This window comes from Mesitornis unicolor, unplaced genomic scaffold, assembly GCF_000695765.1.
Source record: "Mesitornis unicolor isolate BGI_N332 unplaced genomic scaffold, ASM69576v1 scaffold32176, whole genome shotgun sequence".
Taxonomy (NCBI): domain Eukaryota; kingdom Metazoa; phylum Chordata; class Aves; order Mesitornithiformes; family Mesitornithidae; genus Mesitornis; species Mesitornis unicolor.
This window is the reverse complement of record NW_010193725.1, coordinates 1-17,667: the sequence shown is the minus strand read 5'-3', so window position 1 is coordinate 17,667 and position 17,667 is coordinate 1. Positions and strand designations below refer to the sequence as shown.

At 41.1% G+C, this 17,667-nt stretch overlaps 1 protein-coding gene across 1 annotated transcript; it reads right to left on the bottom strand.

Moving 5' to 3' along the window:
* TIMM23 (translocase of inner mitochondrial membrane 23 homolog (yeast)) lies at positions 1-17,391 on the bottom strand. The gene is made up of 6 exons (XM_010187554.1): positions 17,338-17,391; positions 14,407-14,500; positions 14,102-14,186; positions 11,665-11,723; positions 9,178-9,288; positions 1-545 (listed from the first exon to the last, which is right to left on the bottom strand). The coding sequence occupies exons 1-6, from the start codon at positions 17,386-17,388 to the stop codon at positions 430-432; spliced, it is 516 nt and encodes a 171-aa protein (XP_010185856.1). The 5' UTR covers positions 17,389-17,391; the 3' UTR covers positions 1-429.
* Between the last annotated feature and the right edge of the window lie 276 nt (positions 17,392-17,667).

Sequence of the window (17,667 nt, the reverse complement as noted above, 5' to 3'; positions counted from 1 at the left end):
GCTCTGGCCGCCTGGTGCAGGTTGACAGACTGCAGAGAAAGCCCTGTGGACACAGACTTTATTACGCAGCACTATCGTGGTACACACAAGTGAACAGACCTGGCAGCACAGCAGGTACAGCTATGGGACTTGGGCAAGCCTTGCAGCTCTGGCCCTGAGCTAGCTGATGAGCGTGCTGGGGACATCCTACCTCGGCGGCCACTCTGCTCACCTGCAGGTCCAACAAGTATTGCTGCCTCTCCAGTGACCGGCTGGCATGAAGGAAAGGGCCAGTCCAGCTACATGCTGTCAAAAAGTTCCTCCCAGCATAGCTTTTTTCAGTTTCACACTAATTGTAAATAAAAGAGGAAGGGGCACCAGACAGATCTCGCAAGTGATTGGATTGGTGACTGTGCAGGCGCGTCCTCTGTCCAGCGCTGGCTGTCCTGCTCAGAGAGACTGCCGGGATATGGAGTTCTTCATGTGCTCCCAGTTGTTATAAAGAGCATAGAGGCCAGTGAGCGTCAGACCTGCAATACCACCTCGTGCTATCCCACGCAGTCCACCTGGAAAAGAGAAACAGATTGAAACCCATTCAAGTTACATCCAAGGAAATGGTCAGCTACAGCAACTTTGAAGAAGCTGTTCAAATTCAGAGGTATCTTAAGGAAACACAGTTTGGTTTTTTTTCATAACTTTCCAGAAAGGTACTTGTACTAATTCTACCCCATCTCGAACCTGCTGCCAGGCTCGAGAAAGGTCATTCCTGATCCTGACACCAATTGTGCTGGTACGACTCCCTCTCGAACTACTTCTGAGAAGTTAAAATCCGTAACTGAGTGAACCACTACAGAACACTCGAAGTCAAGATGGCTTTTCCCAAGTCCTACTCTATCTATTGCAGCTGTCCTCAACCCAGGCGTTTATGGACTGATACGATCCCTTCCTGCTTTAAGAACTCTGTTTAGGATTTTGGAAAAGGAATAATAATGATGTTTGTCAGTTATGGTAATGAAGTCTGGGGGGGAGGAGAAAGGGCAGGAGGGAAATAAGTGAACACAACAGCAGCTGATAGGGACCTTGGGCACCAGAGATCCACGAGGGTCATCACGCAGAACTTCTGTGTCTTTAGACTTTTGAAAAAAAAATAACTGAAAAGTAGATGAAAGGGACCAACTGGGAAGAATTTACTCTTACATATTGGAATCTTCAAAATTATAATTTTGCAATGGCAAAAAACTGAGTCACAGAGGTGATTTTTTTTTTAACTTCTCATTCAAGACCTGTATGTTCTGCAGGTTGTCAAGGTGAAAACACAGGGCAAGTCTGGCTCCTACTGGCAGCCAGCACACCTGGCTGGAGCTGGGTGTCAGGCAGCATCACAGCTCCATTCCACCATGTGAGGGTTGTGGTGAACAGGGGCAGGAGTAGGGACCTCTGCTGCTTTTACTGAACACCAGAGTGTTTCTACGCCTCAGAGGCACAAAGTGCCCCGGTAAACCTCCCAGAATGCACCATAAATGCACAGGAACACCTGAGAGTGTGACCCCCAACACCAGGAAATCTTCCCTGAGTTTGATTCTGCAATGTTCATCAATCCCAGCTGAAGCAAGAACACAATGTGCACAGTATACAGAACACGGCCAGTTTTTGCTTACTTTCTTGGTAAAACTGACAGTGGAATTCAGGTTCCTCAAACTTCAAAGGAAATGCACCTCAGTAATCAGTGATATTTTATTTTTTTTTCTATTATGGGTCATAAAGCTGTCTCATAGAATTGCATTTAGGCTTGTAATGGGGCAAGGAGCTGTTGGTATCAGCCAGACCGAGATGGCATTACTTGTACTGCAAGATCAAACAGACTTCAATGGCACCCACACTGGCTGGCACGTAATGAAACCGAGAAGGTGCAGAAGTGACAGCAGAAGCTGGACTTGGTACTGGAGCCAGAGTTTCTAGAAATTTTATTGCCAGGCTAGCTGTGATGATTCAATAGTTTTTTTTGGACGTGAGTTTGAGTTCACTGTCGAGAACTCAACAGCTCTAGGGAAAGCCACACTGCCTATGCCTTTATGTGTCTAAATCAGGATTTAGGAATGCGAATGTAGACTTCTATGTTTGATAATTCATCCTGAGTAGGTTGCACAAAAAGCTTTTCACATGAAGGGGTTGCAGCTGGGTACACAGAACTAACCATGTGTGAGCAGCTTCTGGCAAAAAGCCACAGGTGAAATTTAAAGGACACTTTGTGCAAAACCAATATTTGAGATAGTCTGTAAAAATACCAACTCCTCGTTACTTTTGGGAAAAATGAATAAAACATTAGAGCCTGCTTTTCTGCTGTTCACATTAGGAAGCAATTGCTCACAGAAGACGACCCCAAGGAAGGCTCCTCACCATTCTGGGGTACAGGGAAATGCACAGAACCCGGAACATCCTCACAGAACACAGCGCAGTACAGAGCTAGGACTGTTCTCATAGACTCTTCCCTCAGTCTCCAAGTTCAATTCCTCTCCTTTCTCCTCAAAATCCTAGTCCTCCTATGGAAGAAACGTAGGTTGAAGGCTGATCAAGCCTGGTTCTGGATTCTGTGCAGTCAGGACAGTACAAGAAAGGTATCTTCTTTAATATGGACAGACGAGCCACTTTCTAGCATCTGTGGTGGACTTGGGCACAGTGCTAAGACACACTGCACCTAACACAAAAAATGGGAGCATTTTGACGTGCTGAGGTCAGTCAGGTGAGGATGGCAGCTCTGAATCCACTTACAAAGTGTCAGCCAGCAGGCCCAAAGCAGTCTGCAGACAACCCTGGTCCCCTGGACTTTGCTGAAGGAGGCGTTTCAGCAGAAGTCTGTTTCACAAATGGGAACTAAACTTGTGCGGTTGGCACAGGTGCAAAAAAATCCAAGAAGAAGACATCTACAAAATGTTTCTTAACAGGTTCCCTAGACCTCTGCTCCAAAATTTTACTAGTAATTTATTTTGTAGCTGTTGCACCTGGTTTCTGAACTATCCACAGTCCTTACAAAAAAACGGAGAGAAAAAGCCTTCCTTTCCCTAACCAGTTGGGTTTGCATTTCAATAAATACATCCAGCTCTGGGGCAAACTTCACACAGTAACACACTGCAGAACGCAGCCCACTTGCTGGGCAGGAAACGTTTACCCCTCTGAGAAGATTACCTTGTTAAAAAAAAGGTACAAAGTTCTCCACTCCCATCCCAGCTGTGTCTGTGTGATAGAACATGCTCCCACCCCTCCTCTGCAGCCTCCGATACCACGACTGCCTTGACAAACCTTGCCAGAAGCCTCTAATCTTGCATGTCTGACTAAGATAACTTGAAGTTATAAAGTTTTAAGTTCCAGCTGACAGGCGTTTCTGAAAGCAGGTATTCTGAGATCAGGGAACTTGCACAATAGTTGAGAACTGCTATGGGTTTCCAAAGCTACATCTGATGCTCTCTAAATAAGAATTTAGTTCTAGCTGCTGCACCCTTTCACCATAGATATTGTCCCTCTTCTATTCATTGGAAATGTGTGTCATTGCACAGTGTACTCTGAAACCTAACATTAGAGTATTTTTATATTATTTTTTGCATATCTTCATGGCACGATGCTCTAACACTGAACTTGACTTGTACAGTAGTTAAACCCATTATTTTCCATTTAGGACTCTTCCATTTAGGATCTTACTGTCCCTCTTTTCAGAATGTGTTACTCCAGTATCCTGGGACAGTTCCTGGGATGTTTAAAGCAAGAACTTCCCAACAGCAAACATCAGAAATACCTTAACTGAAAACGCAGAGCCACATGTTTATTCCAAACAAAAGAGGTGTAATATTGAAGTTGTAGTTGGTTTGCTGTATTCCAATCTCTCTCCCCCAGATATTCAGAATGCAAGCAGTCTGTCTTCCTTCAGGGCTTCCAGGAGCAAAAATAATGTAAAACAGTTGAAAGGGCTTGACTTTTCAAATGTGTAAGGCAACCTCAGTTTTGCTCCAGGATCAAGCACAGGGGCAGCTGACCAGACCCTCTGAATCATCAGGCAGACGTTTGTTTGAACGTCTGTGGGTGGTCCTATGTCAATAGAAAATTCAAAGAGTTTCTTACTGCTGCTCCATGGGGGTAATTTTATGAAAACTTGTAACAGTGGGCAAAATCTGTAGGTACAAAAATTACTCAGAAAACTATAAACATCCTTTTGGAAAAAAGATACATTCCAGAAAAGCACGTCCCACGTTCGTGCTGCTGCAGCCAAGACAATACTGCAGGTAAAATACAGAAACAACAAAGCTTGAAACAGGAAAAACTTCCTGTAGTTACTGTGGTGTGAAGGCTAAGTTGGAAAAGAAAGAATCTGTAGCTTAATTTACAAGTTTAGAAGTATTAAAGCTGTTAAAATTACTTTGTGAACATTAATAAAACTCCTGTTTTCTCAGTGAGCAAAAGCAGCAGCACCTGACGGACAGCAGACTGCTTCAGCTGCTGCAAACGGTGCGAACCCCTGCAGCACTGAGGACTGAGTTCCCTGTTCTGTTCAGTGGAGCTGGGCAGAAGGCAGCACTGCCTTCAGTGGCCATGCACATTCTGAGACATCAGCTCTCAAGTAACAAAGCAAGCCTCAACAAGCGGTTACTTGTAGCGCCTGTTTGTAGTTTGCCCTTCTCTCTTCCTTATTTCAGATCTGAAACAAAATCTGTTCACTAACCACCACCTGATTAGCAGTCCTATAAACCTGCTGTTTTAAAAGCAGGTTTTAACAGCGGTTTTTAATTTGCAAAGGGTCTGACAGCTCTGAACTTCAAGTTCAGAAGAAAATTATTTTACTTGCTTCTCTGCAAATGAGGCAGAAAATTCAATGTCCCAGGGCCATACCTGCAGCAGTCTGAAAAAATCTTCTTTCACTCTTCCCACAAAACAGAAGCGAGAAAAAACCCCTGCCTGGCCCAAAGAAGAACACAGATTGATCCCAAAGGGAGGAGGCTTTCATTAGCTAACACAACTGCTCTGAACTCCTACCCACCAAATGTCACAAAAGTGATCTTTAGCTCTGGCTAGGCTTTACTGCTAGCAATAAAAGATATAGTCCTTAAATAATTCGTAATGCATTGACTTTTCAAGGTTGTGTTCAGAGTTCCTAAAGTGACATCTATTCCTTTCAGCTGTTGCTGTAATTCAAATCCCTTCTCTTCAGATGCAAACCATCTTATACCAAATTGTGTAACGTCTGTTGTGCAAAAGGCATGAGCCGTTCTATCTAGCACCGGGTTCATACTGCACAGAAGTACAGTAAACAGAATAACTTTGTTTGTGCAAACAAAATTGTCAGGACAAAACTGCCCTGTTTTCCCTAACCTCAAGAGTGGAAAAAAATTATCTAAGAAAAAGAACATCTACAACCTGCGTAACCCTCAGATAAGAGGCAAAGGTTATTTAACTTTTTTGCTTACTGAAGCCTCTGTCAGGAATTTCAATGAGAAACTCACGGCTGTCACGCTGGGTCAGACCAAAGTCCCACCCAGCTCAGTATCTTTCTCCGGAGCGGTGCATGCCGGAGGAGTGTAAGATCCTTGGGCAGCTGGACCTTCGTGACGTGATGACGAACCACAGTGACATGAGGCACAGTGACAATCAGCTTCTTGCTTTTTGCTACTTTCAGAGACTAACACAACTATGAGAAAACAAACTAATGAGGCTTGATTTAGAAAATAGTTCTGAAGCGCATGCAAGGGGGCTGAACACTTGTTTTAAGATATGTCAGTATTTGTGCTTAGCGACATTTATCAGAAAAAACTTGGCGTAACAGATCTCAATTTCTGCCTTTGCTTGAAGTTGAGGAACAAAGAATAGTATCTTATTAGATGGAAAAGCCACCCTCATGGACTTAAGATATCAGGCTCCCTTTTAGCAAAACTCATAGGATTGCCTAGGTTGCAACATTTCTACTGTGCGTGCCACTGGCAAAGGAACACAAAGGGATTTCTTTCATCTGTCACTCAACTTGTACCCAGAACATGCAGTTTAAGTTGTGAGCTCAAAATGCAGCTTCCACAGAGTTGCAAGTCTAGTGTAACAAGTTAACACTGTACTCACATTTGGTCTAAGATCTAATAAGTAATCCTATAATTAAATTTATTTCAAACAAATGTGAAAACTAGAGAGCACTGTGGTCAAAGCGATCAACTAGTAAGCTGTTTCAAAGCTCCTCAAATCAGTTTAACTTTCACACTCAGTTCAACATCTGTTAACCCGAGCCATACAGAACACACAGACTGGCTCCAGCTGACACTTGGTGTGTAACATCAAGTTGTCGGTGTCTGACTCTCTCCAAGGACCATCAGAAGTCTTGGGGACTTAACTGCTTCAGTCAGACACTGGGGATCTCTCAGTGATTGTGCCACTTCCAGTGAACTGAGAGGGCTGAACTTCCACAGACCTCATCTGCAAACTTTTTCATCTTCTCTCACACAGCTGTGTGTTAAGTAGCCTTGCACAAAACCGCTCACAACCCAAAGGCTTCTGAATGTGGGTATTTTGAAAAGCCCTTTTTGTTTGACATTGTGGTAATGACTAACACCTCCACAAAGGACATATCATGAAAACCGGGACCAGTTTGGGGCAACAAATCTTGCCTTCAAAAAGTCTTCCTAATATTTTTTGTCCCTGTCCACTCATCCCTTTCAGCAAAGGCTTAAGAATTTGTTTCAGAAATTCAGTCTAGGCTTTGAAGAGTACTCAAGAGTATTTTTCAGTGCCTCAGGGTTGCTGATGTGATTCCTCCATCAGTGCTATGTTTAAACGTGAACCAGAAAGTCATAGTAAAAATCCTGCCACGCTTTACGCAGTTTCTTCTTAAATATGTTCCTGATCTCTTTACAAAACAGGAATGATGGAAGCAGGAAATTGGGAGTGTATGAACAGCACTGCCTCCAACTCTGTCTCAAGCCACTGTGGATTACAGAACAGCCTTGATTTTACCATGGCGTGTTTGTGGGAGCTTCCAGACGATGCTAAAATATGGGGCATTTATAACAGAAATGTCCCCAGTGGCTTTCAGATTTTCCTTTTTTAATGCCAACACAACATGGCATTCAGTGTAACACAGGAAACTATTACAATCTTGATACCTGTCACAGGTGTGAACTGATCATTTGTATATGGCTAAAATACTCAAGATTTTTTTGTAAATACATATTGATGCTGGGTAAAGGCGTAACTCAGAGAGAAGCTTTACCATACAGAATTAGGAAGGGCATTTGGGTGTAAGATGACAAGAAAGGAAGCATGGGAGAAGCAACAAGAGGGACAGAGCATCAAAGAATAAAAGGAAAACAGATATGAATATCATCTTTTTCACTTCCAGAACTAAACCTTGACCTCTAAGGTCTACTGTGCCACTCAAATTTCCTGTATAAGGTGAAAAATGTATTTCTTTTGAGCTTCTGTGCACTACAGTTCATGTGCATGACACATACCTGAAACAGCATGCTGCAATGAGTACAGACTGATTCACTAAATTCACCTTTATCAGTGCTACTATTAGCTCAGTAGATCTCATGTTATAAAACAAAAGTCCCGCTGTGCGCTGGTGAGGAGTTTCTTTGTAGCCTCAGATGACTGTGCATGTGACTGGAGTAATTATCCACGGCTGCACCGTGCCAAAAAAAACCACATTACACATAATGTCAGCTCTATGCTTCTGGAAGGGAAAGGGGAAGCTTCTGCCGGAGTGTGAGATGGCAGTTCTCCTCCTTAATTATAATTTCCTATAGAAAATGTTAGGCTTCTGTACTGCTGCCCTATCCAGCTGTTGTTAACGATCTGGCAAATCAGTCATGAAATCCCAAATAAGGAGTTGATTACAAGAGAGCTACATGCTCTTGCAAGGTAAAGTGCACAAGCCAGTATTTATGAAGGCTGCTTAAGACAATTATTTCTGGTTTCAACTGGTCTAGGCCAACAGGAAAATAAGACTTCTCAAACTGTTTAGCCCCATGAATAAAGGGGGCCTTCAGAAACACTTCTAAGACACTGAGGCTCAGTTAGAGATACAAAAGTACATAGGTTAATTGTATTTTACTGAGGAGATAATTTTAGTAATAATCTAAGTGATATCTGTAATAATGTCAGTGAATTATATAGCCAAACCTTTCTTGAGGTACTTAAAACTTATACTTTGTTCCCAGCAGTCTTTTAAAAAAGATGATCCCTCCAACTGTTGAGCTTGGAATATGTGTTAACAGGCATTTTGCTGATGAAGCTCAGACCCTCTCTTCTGCAAACAATTCAGTATGCATCAGCAAACGAACCTTAAATCCATGCTGTTCTCAAATAACATTGTTGGTTTTGACCACTATGCAAAGACTGGAGTCCTACCACAAGACAACAGTTTCAAAAACAGCCAAGTAGTAACTTTGTAAATGTATTAGTTTCTTAGTACTGCATGAATACCACTGTTTCATTTAGGCTTAGAGAAGGTAATCTCATTTTAATATTTCTAGTTTTTATTGCTTAACTTCAGAAGCAGACAGCATCAATTTACGCTTTTTCATTTTTGGATTAAAAAAAGTATTTCAATTAGCTGAAAAAAGACACTTGACTGCATTGCATCTAGCAGATAACTGAGACCTATTACTGCAATATTCCCTAACCCACATATTGTTTTTCAAACAGCTAAGACTACTTAAGGAAAACTTGCATTAAGAAAAAAAAAGCCAGCTGAATTAAACTGGATTCTTTCCCACTTGCACAGGACCAACAATAATCATGAGAGACAAATTATGTCTGTTACACACTGAATAAACACTCAGTTGTTTACTCAGATTTAGTTAGATTATATAAAATTCAAACCCAGCTCATTGTTAGCCACGTTTTTCAGGTATAGCAGGAATAAACCCGAGAGTTTCTCAAGTTTACGAGTGGATGCAGGCAAATGGGACCTACCTTCCAAAGTGAAAAGGGTGGGTAGGGGGAGGAATATATAGAACACAGCTTGACTGCATCAAGATGAAAATTACTACAAGAGATTCATGGGATAGTACCTGGAGCTGCAAAAAACCTACATTCTAGTTCTATGTTCCTTGTGTACCATTTTTTACACTGCCAATTTTCAGAGCAGGACAGCATTTAGTAGAAGTAATGAGAATAACTAGGATAAAGCACAAGAAGAGGAAAACTAGAAACATTTCGCTACTCTACCAGTGCTTTTGTATAGCATTCCTGTCAAGGTTCCAGCAGCTATGGTGTTCAGGTCATCTTCTGCACCTCGTGTTTTTTCAATGATAACTCCAAACGCACTGTAAAGTAGAGCTGGAAAAGAAAAACATTAAAATTCAAGTTAAAACTCCCATTCTCTGAGGGTCAGAATTCAGGCTCAGTGTAACTATTTAGACTATGCTTCCAAAGCACAGGTTTCCCGTTTATTTTAAAGCAGGGGGAAATCCTCTGCCAAATCCTGTCTCTGCTGGTTTTTCCCAGACCTATTTCTATTTTACAGATAATTCTTGTCTAGCTATAATTTGGTTGTAAAGTTTATAAAGTAGCATTCTTCATGACATCTAGTACTACCTCGAGACACGATAAATCTGTGATGTATAACACTGACTGAAGTTTAAACCCATTTCACTAGTTCAAATATAAAAAGCTTTTGAGGGCTTAACTTTGTACTGGCAGGCTTTATCCTGTCTTCTGTGGATGGCATGAAACTAAACTCAGTAACACTTTCTAGGTAGCAGAGAAAATTATTGCCCACGTGTGACTGAGATGAAATGCAAGTTAAGTGCAGCATTTAGACCATGTTATCAAGGGCTGGAGTACAATGGGCTACAATTCCCTCATAAGTGACTGTTAGAGTGCTTGGGATTTGACATTTACAGCTGCTTCACCTCTGCCTGCATATGATAACTGTGTCCCTGAAGGGCCTTTCGCTTTGGGAGTGTGGGCGACTGCGGCAGAAAGGATTAGAAAGAGACGTGCATGGGCTTTCAGTACAGATGCCTGGATAATCTATGCATTCTGACGAAGGCAGAAGGCACCCTTGCCCTCACCCCTCATGACACAACCAAATTTCATGCTGACAAAGAACAGTAGAGTGTGTCATCATTTTGAAGTTATAAAGACACCATGTCACTTGAATTCGTCCCTTGTCCTCCAAGAGTTTGAAATCTTTACTTCTACTAAAAAGCATGTAAATCCTTCATAAGCAGCCGCATTGATGTGAGTCGAACAGGAGCATCTTTCTCCACTCAGCACAGGCACTGGTATTTTACCTTGTCTTAGAAGCACACAATACTAACAACGAGGGGAAGGAAAAGCTGCTTTCAACATTTTATAAGATAGTTTAACACAGATATTGCTACCTCTGTTCAGGAACAGACTGACAAAAATTGTCAGCAGTGACAGAAGTTATCTTTGAGGTACAGAAATGCTGGACAAGTGAAATAAGATGCAAAAATACTTCCGCTCCTTGAAAGGAACTTCTCTGGTAGCTAGGACAGGACAGAGCTATACCAAATCCCAAAATATTAAATCCTGCGTAACTCTGTGACTTGGGAGGTCACACTTCATAAGAAAACAATTTATTACTGAACTGCACAAACATTTTCTTGAGTAATCTTTCTTCAAACACAGCTGCAAAAACCTGTTAATGTATCACTTAACCTGGAACCCTGAACTGGAGTGTACCTGCATCTCAGTTTTCAGACATGTTTTGACGAGACTTGAAATAGAAAATAAATTTAAAAGAAGAAACAACCCCAAAAAACCATCCCACCATAAAACTCACCAGGAAATACGCATCTCTCATGAAAAGTGCTGTTCTCACTGTAGTTCAGAACCCCATCTCTGACCATGGTCTCTATATTATGCCTCAAAAGCTGATGTCTGAGTTAAATGGCAAACTAATCTACTCTTCAGAAATAAGACTGAAACAAAATGCAGTAAATGCAACTTAGCCTATGCTCTGATGTCTTTTTCAAAATTCAAATATACGTAGACTGGGTTACACAAGATGTATACAAGATTTAAATATTGCTAACTTCTCTTCTATTACCACTTTGTGGGGCAATGAGTTCCACCATTAATCTTCAAAATAATTTCATCAGTTTTGGATTTCTCTCAAAGTAACTGAGCACCATTTGCTCTTGCAATGTTTAGATTTAAAGTATGCGGTTTTTCTAGCTAAGCTACCATCAAAAAAGGATAAATCTTCGTAGTCACTACAAGAGCTCTTCTACAGATAAACATTTTGTTGATTGCTTTTTTAACGGGACACAGACATCAGGCTGTTGCTCACACGGCCCTGAGTTTCTTCTTAGGTTATCAGTTATTTCAGAAGGATTCAATTATGAATTTTGAATTAATTGGAATTTATTAACAAGTAAGTATTACCAATAATTTTCAGTTATTCCTGTTGTTCCATTGCTAGAGCTCATGTTTGTAATATACTAAAAAACTTGGTGTCTAATTACAGCCTTTTGGCTACTTATGCTTTAAATCCTATTTCAGCCTTTAATTTCATTTTTGATGTCTACTGAAATGCCCTCATGTTCCAAAGGAAAAAAACCAAACAAACCCCCAAACAACTCCAGGTTTTCCTGATGGATTTCATAATGAAAATTTAGAGAATACATTTTCTCTTCAGTCACATCTAAATTGGTTTTCTTACAAAATAACTAATTCACTTACCCAGAGATCCCAGAGTGTTAGCCCATAATGCTCCTTGCCTTGTCACCATATTTAGAATTCTATAAAGGAGTTAAAAAGGTATTAAAACTTCCAGTTCTCTGTTTACCTTGAGGTAGTGTTTATTATAGTAGGCATGATGTGTTTACACTATACATTTGATTAATGAAACTGGAATAATGAACCAAAAGCCACTCGAAACAAAACACTAAGGAAAAGTATTGTTATATTAATGTATTATTTAAAAATATTATTATAAAGTATTATTACAGTAATGCATGCAATACTTAAGGCAAACATTTAGTTTTGTCAAGTCTTAAGAAAATCTCTCTCTTTTCATGTACAACTTGAACCTTACCGAGAATCCAGTCCCTTCCCTTCAAATGACTTTCTAACCCTAGTAGATAAATGTTCCTGACATGGTGACCACAGGTAGCTACTGAGAATGACTGATATGCTTATGCTGACTTAACTGGGTAAAAGAGCTCCCAGAAAGCCAGAGTGCTCTTCTAGAAGGTGCAAGCAATACGGGGTGTCAGGGAGCACGGTGATGCTTGACCAAATGGGGCGGGTAATAAAAGCAAGTCTGAACCAAAGCAGGTCAGAAAGAAAAGAGACAGTCTTCTGCACTTCTCTCTGTCAAACTTAGCACCTGACACCGGGTGAAATACCCGGAGCATTTCTGTATGTATGCTTCCAGACTAGCACTAAAGAGGAAAAGCAGATCTTTAGTGCACTCTCAGGGAAGCACAATGCCACTTCTTTCTGGCATCAGCTGTCTCCAGAAGGGTGACAACAGCAGCCAGGAGAAATGACTGATCTTTATCTCCCAGCACTGTAACACTATCACAGGCATAGCACTGCTCTGGACAGCTGACTATCACTGGAACTTAGTTTATCATGTGAAGCGGTGAAAGTGTCACACGATATGTTTCTCCTGGTTTGAGTCCCTCTTCCACTACCTTTCCTTTACAATAATTTTCATCAGGAGGCCATTACTGAATATGGTTAGGTAACGAAGTAAACAATAATGGAAAACATCACTTTGGAACCAGAGAAAAAAAATCCAAGAGGGTAGGGTATTGACAACTTCCCCCTAATTACAACCCCCACTCACACTTTGTTAACATTACATTAATTCTGATGAGAAAATTCTTAATTTTAAAAACCATGACATACTGTGAAATATTTGATGACAAGGAATTACCAGAAAAATTCTAATTAATTAGAAAAAAAATATCTGTGTACATTAAGGATAAATTTGAAGGAAATCTAGCTCGGCAAGTCTCTTCCCTGTATCTGATTAGGAAAACATGGTACTTAATACCCTGTTTCAAGGTGAGGACCTTCAACAGGCCTTTTCCCTTGAAGGGCAAGGACTAACAGCGACGTGTGCCTTGTCTGCCACCTGCTGGGCTCGACCCACCAAACTCTGCGCCTAACAACATGCTTCTGTCTGCCTCGGCTCATTCTGAATGCACCAACACAATTCTGTTCACCTAGAGCATTATGGAAAAGTCATAAATACAGCAGGGAATACTTTGGCTCTATCTTTAATTCTAAAGATGGTAAAGAAGAGGATGAAGAATATAGAAATTATTTTAAAAGGAGCAGAGCTAGTATAAACTGTCTATTTTCTAGGATAAACTGGGAAATAATAAACTCCTCCTCTAAAATGTCTGTTTCCCAAAGTATTCTGGGAGACTGAAAATAGTTTCCTTCAGTTATTTCACTCCTCTGCTTTCCTATGTCTCCGTCACAGGGACTTAAGTTTTCTTATAATTATGTCTAATGTACCAATTAATTCTAGGAGGAGAAGCACAGTGCAGGAAAAAAAAGTGTTCCTATCTTTACTACATTCTTTGAAACAATTGGGTGAGGTGAAAAGATGGGAATGCCACGGGCATTTGGACACTAATCCAGAACATCTTCCACCATGCAACACTTGCTCAGCAGCAAGCACCCATGTCAGCCTTAATGCAAATCCAGGCAGGCACAGCCTCTGCATTTTAATCTCTTTCTGCTTTTGGAAAGTTTGGAAAAGAAGAGAGAACTTGCTCTCAGGTAACTCACAGCAAAAAATAGCTCAAACCAAATGGTGCTTCTACTGAGAATGCTTCAATATATAAAAACACTGTCCTGACTTTGAAGTAGATTTCTAGTAAATATCAAAGTAGTAATTTATTCTCAAATATTAAAGGTAAGTCAGAGGATATACCAACTGTCACTAGATGAAAACTTGAACTGAACATCATTATAACTGAAAACATTGAACATCATTTTAACTAAAAACATTTCCTAACTTGATGAAGACAAACACTGACTCCCATTTGCCTCCACTAAAAGGACAAAACCAGATTCACTTCTGCAGCATATTCAGACCTGACTCTGTACAAGCTCTGTCACTAAGGTGTACTTTTGTTTGAGGTTAAACACTTACTGTACATTTCTAGGTTTTGACCATGCCATATTCTGCGTCTCCTTCAAGCCAAGCCGCAAACCATTCAGCGCACCAAATGCTGCCCCTAGTTAGCATAACATCAGTTATTGCTTTTTAAGGAAAAGGAACAAAAAGAACAAGACTAGAAGAAAACAATGAGAATAGACTTCAAAGTACAGCTTGAAGTCAAGTAGCTGTTTATGTCAGACTGGATTGCAGAACAAGACATTTACAGTCTTGTCAAGTACCGCAGTACCTAGGTGTTACCTGGACAGCTGGGAAAAGTGGAAAACACATCCGCCTACCTGTCATACAACATCCTCCAATGGTAAAAAAGGCCAGCTCAAATCTGCCTCGAGTTTTGTTGGCTCCTGTGGGCAAGATGAACTCATCTGTATCCTGGAGAAAGAGAAAACAAACATACACCTTTGTATTTTCTAAGTGTACCTGCTTCAAAATGTAGGCCACATTGTTTTGTTTACTTTAATCCAAACAATGAACTAAAGAAAAAACCAAAACCCAAACAGATTAAACCAGTGTTTCTGGAAAAGCTGTCTACACTAACACAGCGATGAAATATATTACATGTATACTTTAATAAGAACGAAGAGAAAAACTTTAAAAAGATTAACTGAGAGCTTTTTTTCCCCCTCTAGCTGTTCTAACTTTTCATAAATTACATACGGCAGTCAAGGAACTCCTACTCTGTGGCTCGTTGGTATGTTTCTTTTTTTAATGACTATTTGCTTATTTACTATATCTTGCAGCAGGCAATACAAGACTCACTGCCCTCTAAAAATATCCCAGTGGTCTGATTATGCCGTTTCTCACTGAGCGACCTGATGCAGTAATGCATTCTGGTTTCTCGCTATTCTGACACTGCCTTTGTACTGAAAGAAGTATTTCCTTGCACTGAAATAAGTGACCTATTTTGAAGACATGAAAAAACTAGGAATACACCCAAACCTAGTGACGACCAGGCATGAAATATGTGAGGTTGGAAGTTTTTCAGTTGCACATCTTTCACAGTGACAGGCTTGTGTTCTCCTAAATCAGATTGATCTAAAAAGCTAGAGAAATGGGCTGAGAACTAGCACATGTGTAGAGATAAGGTGTCCCAAAGCACTTTTTCAGTAGAAGACACTGACAAGATGCACACGTGTTGATAAGGTGATAAAGGTTTCTTTTTATGCTTCTGTGCTTTCCACAGTATTATTCACAGAATCACAGAATCTTAGGAGTTGGAAGGGACCTCAAAAGCTCATCCAGTCCAACCCCTGCCAGAGCAGGATCACCCAGACCAGGTCACACAGGAACACAGCCAGGCGGGTTTTGAATGTCTGCAGAGAAGGAGACTCCACAACCTCTCTGGGCAGCCTGGGCCATGCTCTGTCACCCTCACAGTAAAAAAGTTTTTCCTCATGTTCAGGTTGAACCTCCTATGCTCCAGTTTGCACCCATTGCCCCTTGTCCTGTCAGTGGCTTTCACTGAGAAGAGCCTGGCTCCTTCCTCCTGACACTCATCCCATAGACTTGTGTATATCTAAGTGGTGTAACCCCCAACATTTAGCTGATACATGACCACAACAACTGCAGGCTCAAGTAATTGTATTCTAAGGGGTTTTCTTAGTCCACACTTGGCACTAAACGTGGACAGCAATACAGAAAAAAATATACAGCTTTCCTAAATTGTGAATACTTTATTAATAAACTGGACTTACAATATGGTTTCTACCTTCCCTGTAACAAGGTATTTGGAGAAATGCAGTGTGTTGTTAGCAGTTTCTTACAGTTTTCACTATTGTTGAAAAAGTCAAGATGAAGCAATCGCTGTCTGTGTATAACCTCTATGTTTCCATAGAGACAACCACCTAGGAAGCCCAACCTCTCGGTTTGTGACAAAGGCTGGCAGGTTATTGTATAACGGATACCTCCTGAAGGTAACAAACACTTTGCCAACAACACATTGGTCTGTGCCTGAATTAATGGACTAAAACCCACAAAGAGAGTGGTTTTTAAAGTCCTGAGTACCACTGTAGCATTCGTTGTTACGGGAAAGCCAGGATCAAAACGTAAGATTCTCAACACTAAGGCTGACTTTCTGTCTGCAGTCTGAAAGCAAATGGATGGTCTTTAATACAGGAGACCCTCAGCCCTCCAAGCACATCTTCACAGACAAACCAATTTTAAAGGCTAATAATTTCCTGCATTTTAAAATAACAGCTACTTTTTTTTTCCTTGAATTTTTAGAATCACAGAGAGGTGAAGGTTGCCAGAGACCTGTGGAGACTATTTAGTCTCAAAGCAGGGTCAGGTAGTGCTGGTTAATCAGGGCTGTACACGGGTTTTGCACATGTCCACGGAGAGAGACCCCACACCTTGTCTGGGCAACTTATTCATGTGAAAAAAAATATTCTCACATTTAAAAGGAATTCCCTTTCATTTCAATGTACTTGCTAGTGCTAAGCATAGAGAATTGCTACGTCAATAGGTATTTTTATAAATTATTTATGACCTTTTCTTTTAAAGCAAGATTATTTTAAAATAATCTGTTAGCATACACATTATTCCAAAAACTCTGTTACAGAGTTGTTGATTTTTAACATCAACATGTTCCCAGATATACTGTACTAACTAAACAAGACAACTTTAGAAGGTATTTTTGGGAGAGATATAAAAAAACACTTGGCATTTTTTTGACCACTCAACACCACCACAAGAAAATCACGCTAGGCGTATCCTCTGTTTTCTACCACTATGGGAATGTTGTGTTGTAATCTTGGCTACAACTGCTTCTAGTGAAAGAGATCAAGCAAACTGATCAAACTCATCACAGTACAGAGAGCTAACCCATCAAAGGAGTGGAGAGCTTCTGGCTGCTCTTACCGATTGAAGCGGCTCAGTGGAGGGTGTGACAAATGCCAGAACTTGTGCAAGGGTGTGCTTGAGCTGTGTGCCTAAAAGCAGGGAAGCAGACCTCCCTTTTCAACAGCAGCAGGCTTATATGGACACAGCAGTCTTACTTACCCTCTAAATTAAAACTGGTTTTCTTCTTGTAGAAGCCATGGCTTTTATTAAGGAACAACACTGAAAATATCATTCCTTTCAACTGTTCATCAGTTCGAGACTTTAGTATACGCTGCACAGCACCACAGGGCTTCTGAAGTCTCCACATATGACCACACGAACAATGGAATTGAGTTCAACACAATAAAAAAACAAAGCTGCCTTCTCACCTGTACAAGATACCTGGGGTCCAAGTTTAAATACGGGGACAAAGGACTCATTCCAGTTACTGAAAGGAAAAAAAACAGAACACTTTTAACACCGGTTTTCCTGGTAACAAGTTCACATGCAGTGAGTGAAAAGGCGGCAGACCGCGTACGAGGAGGCAGGGAAAATCCTGCCGCTGCGCCACTGACAATATGGCACCGACTGACCCCCCCCGCCTGCAGGAAGCGCTGCGGGAGCGGCACGGCCGGGACGGACGCGACGCCTCTATAACCAGTGCCTGTTGCAACACTGCCACCGCCGAGGGACCGGCTGTAGCGGAGCCGGTGTCCCTC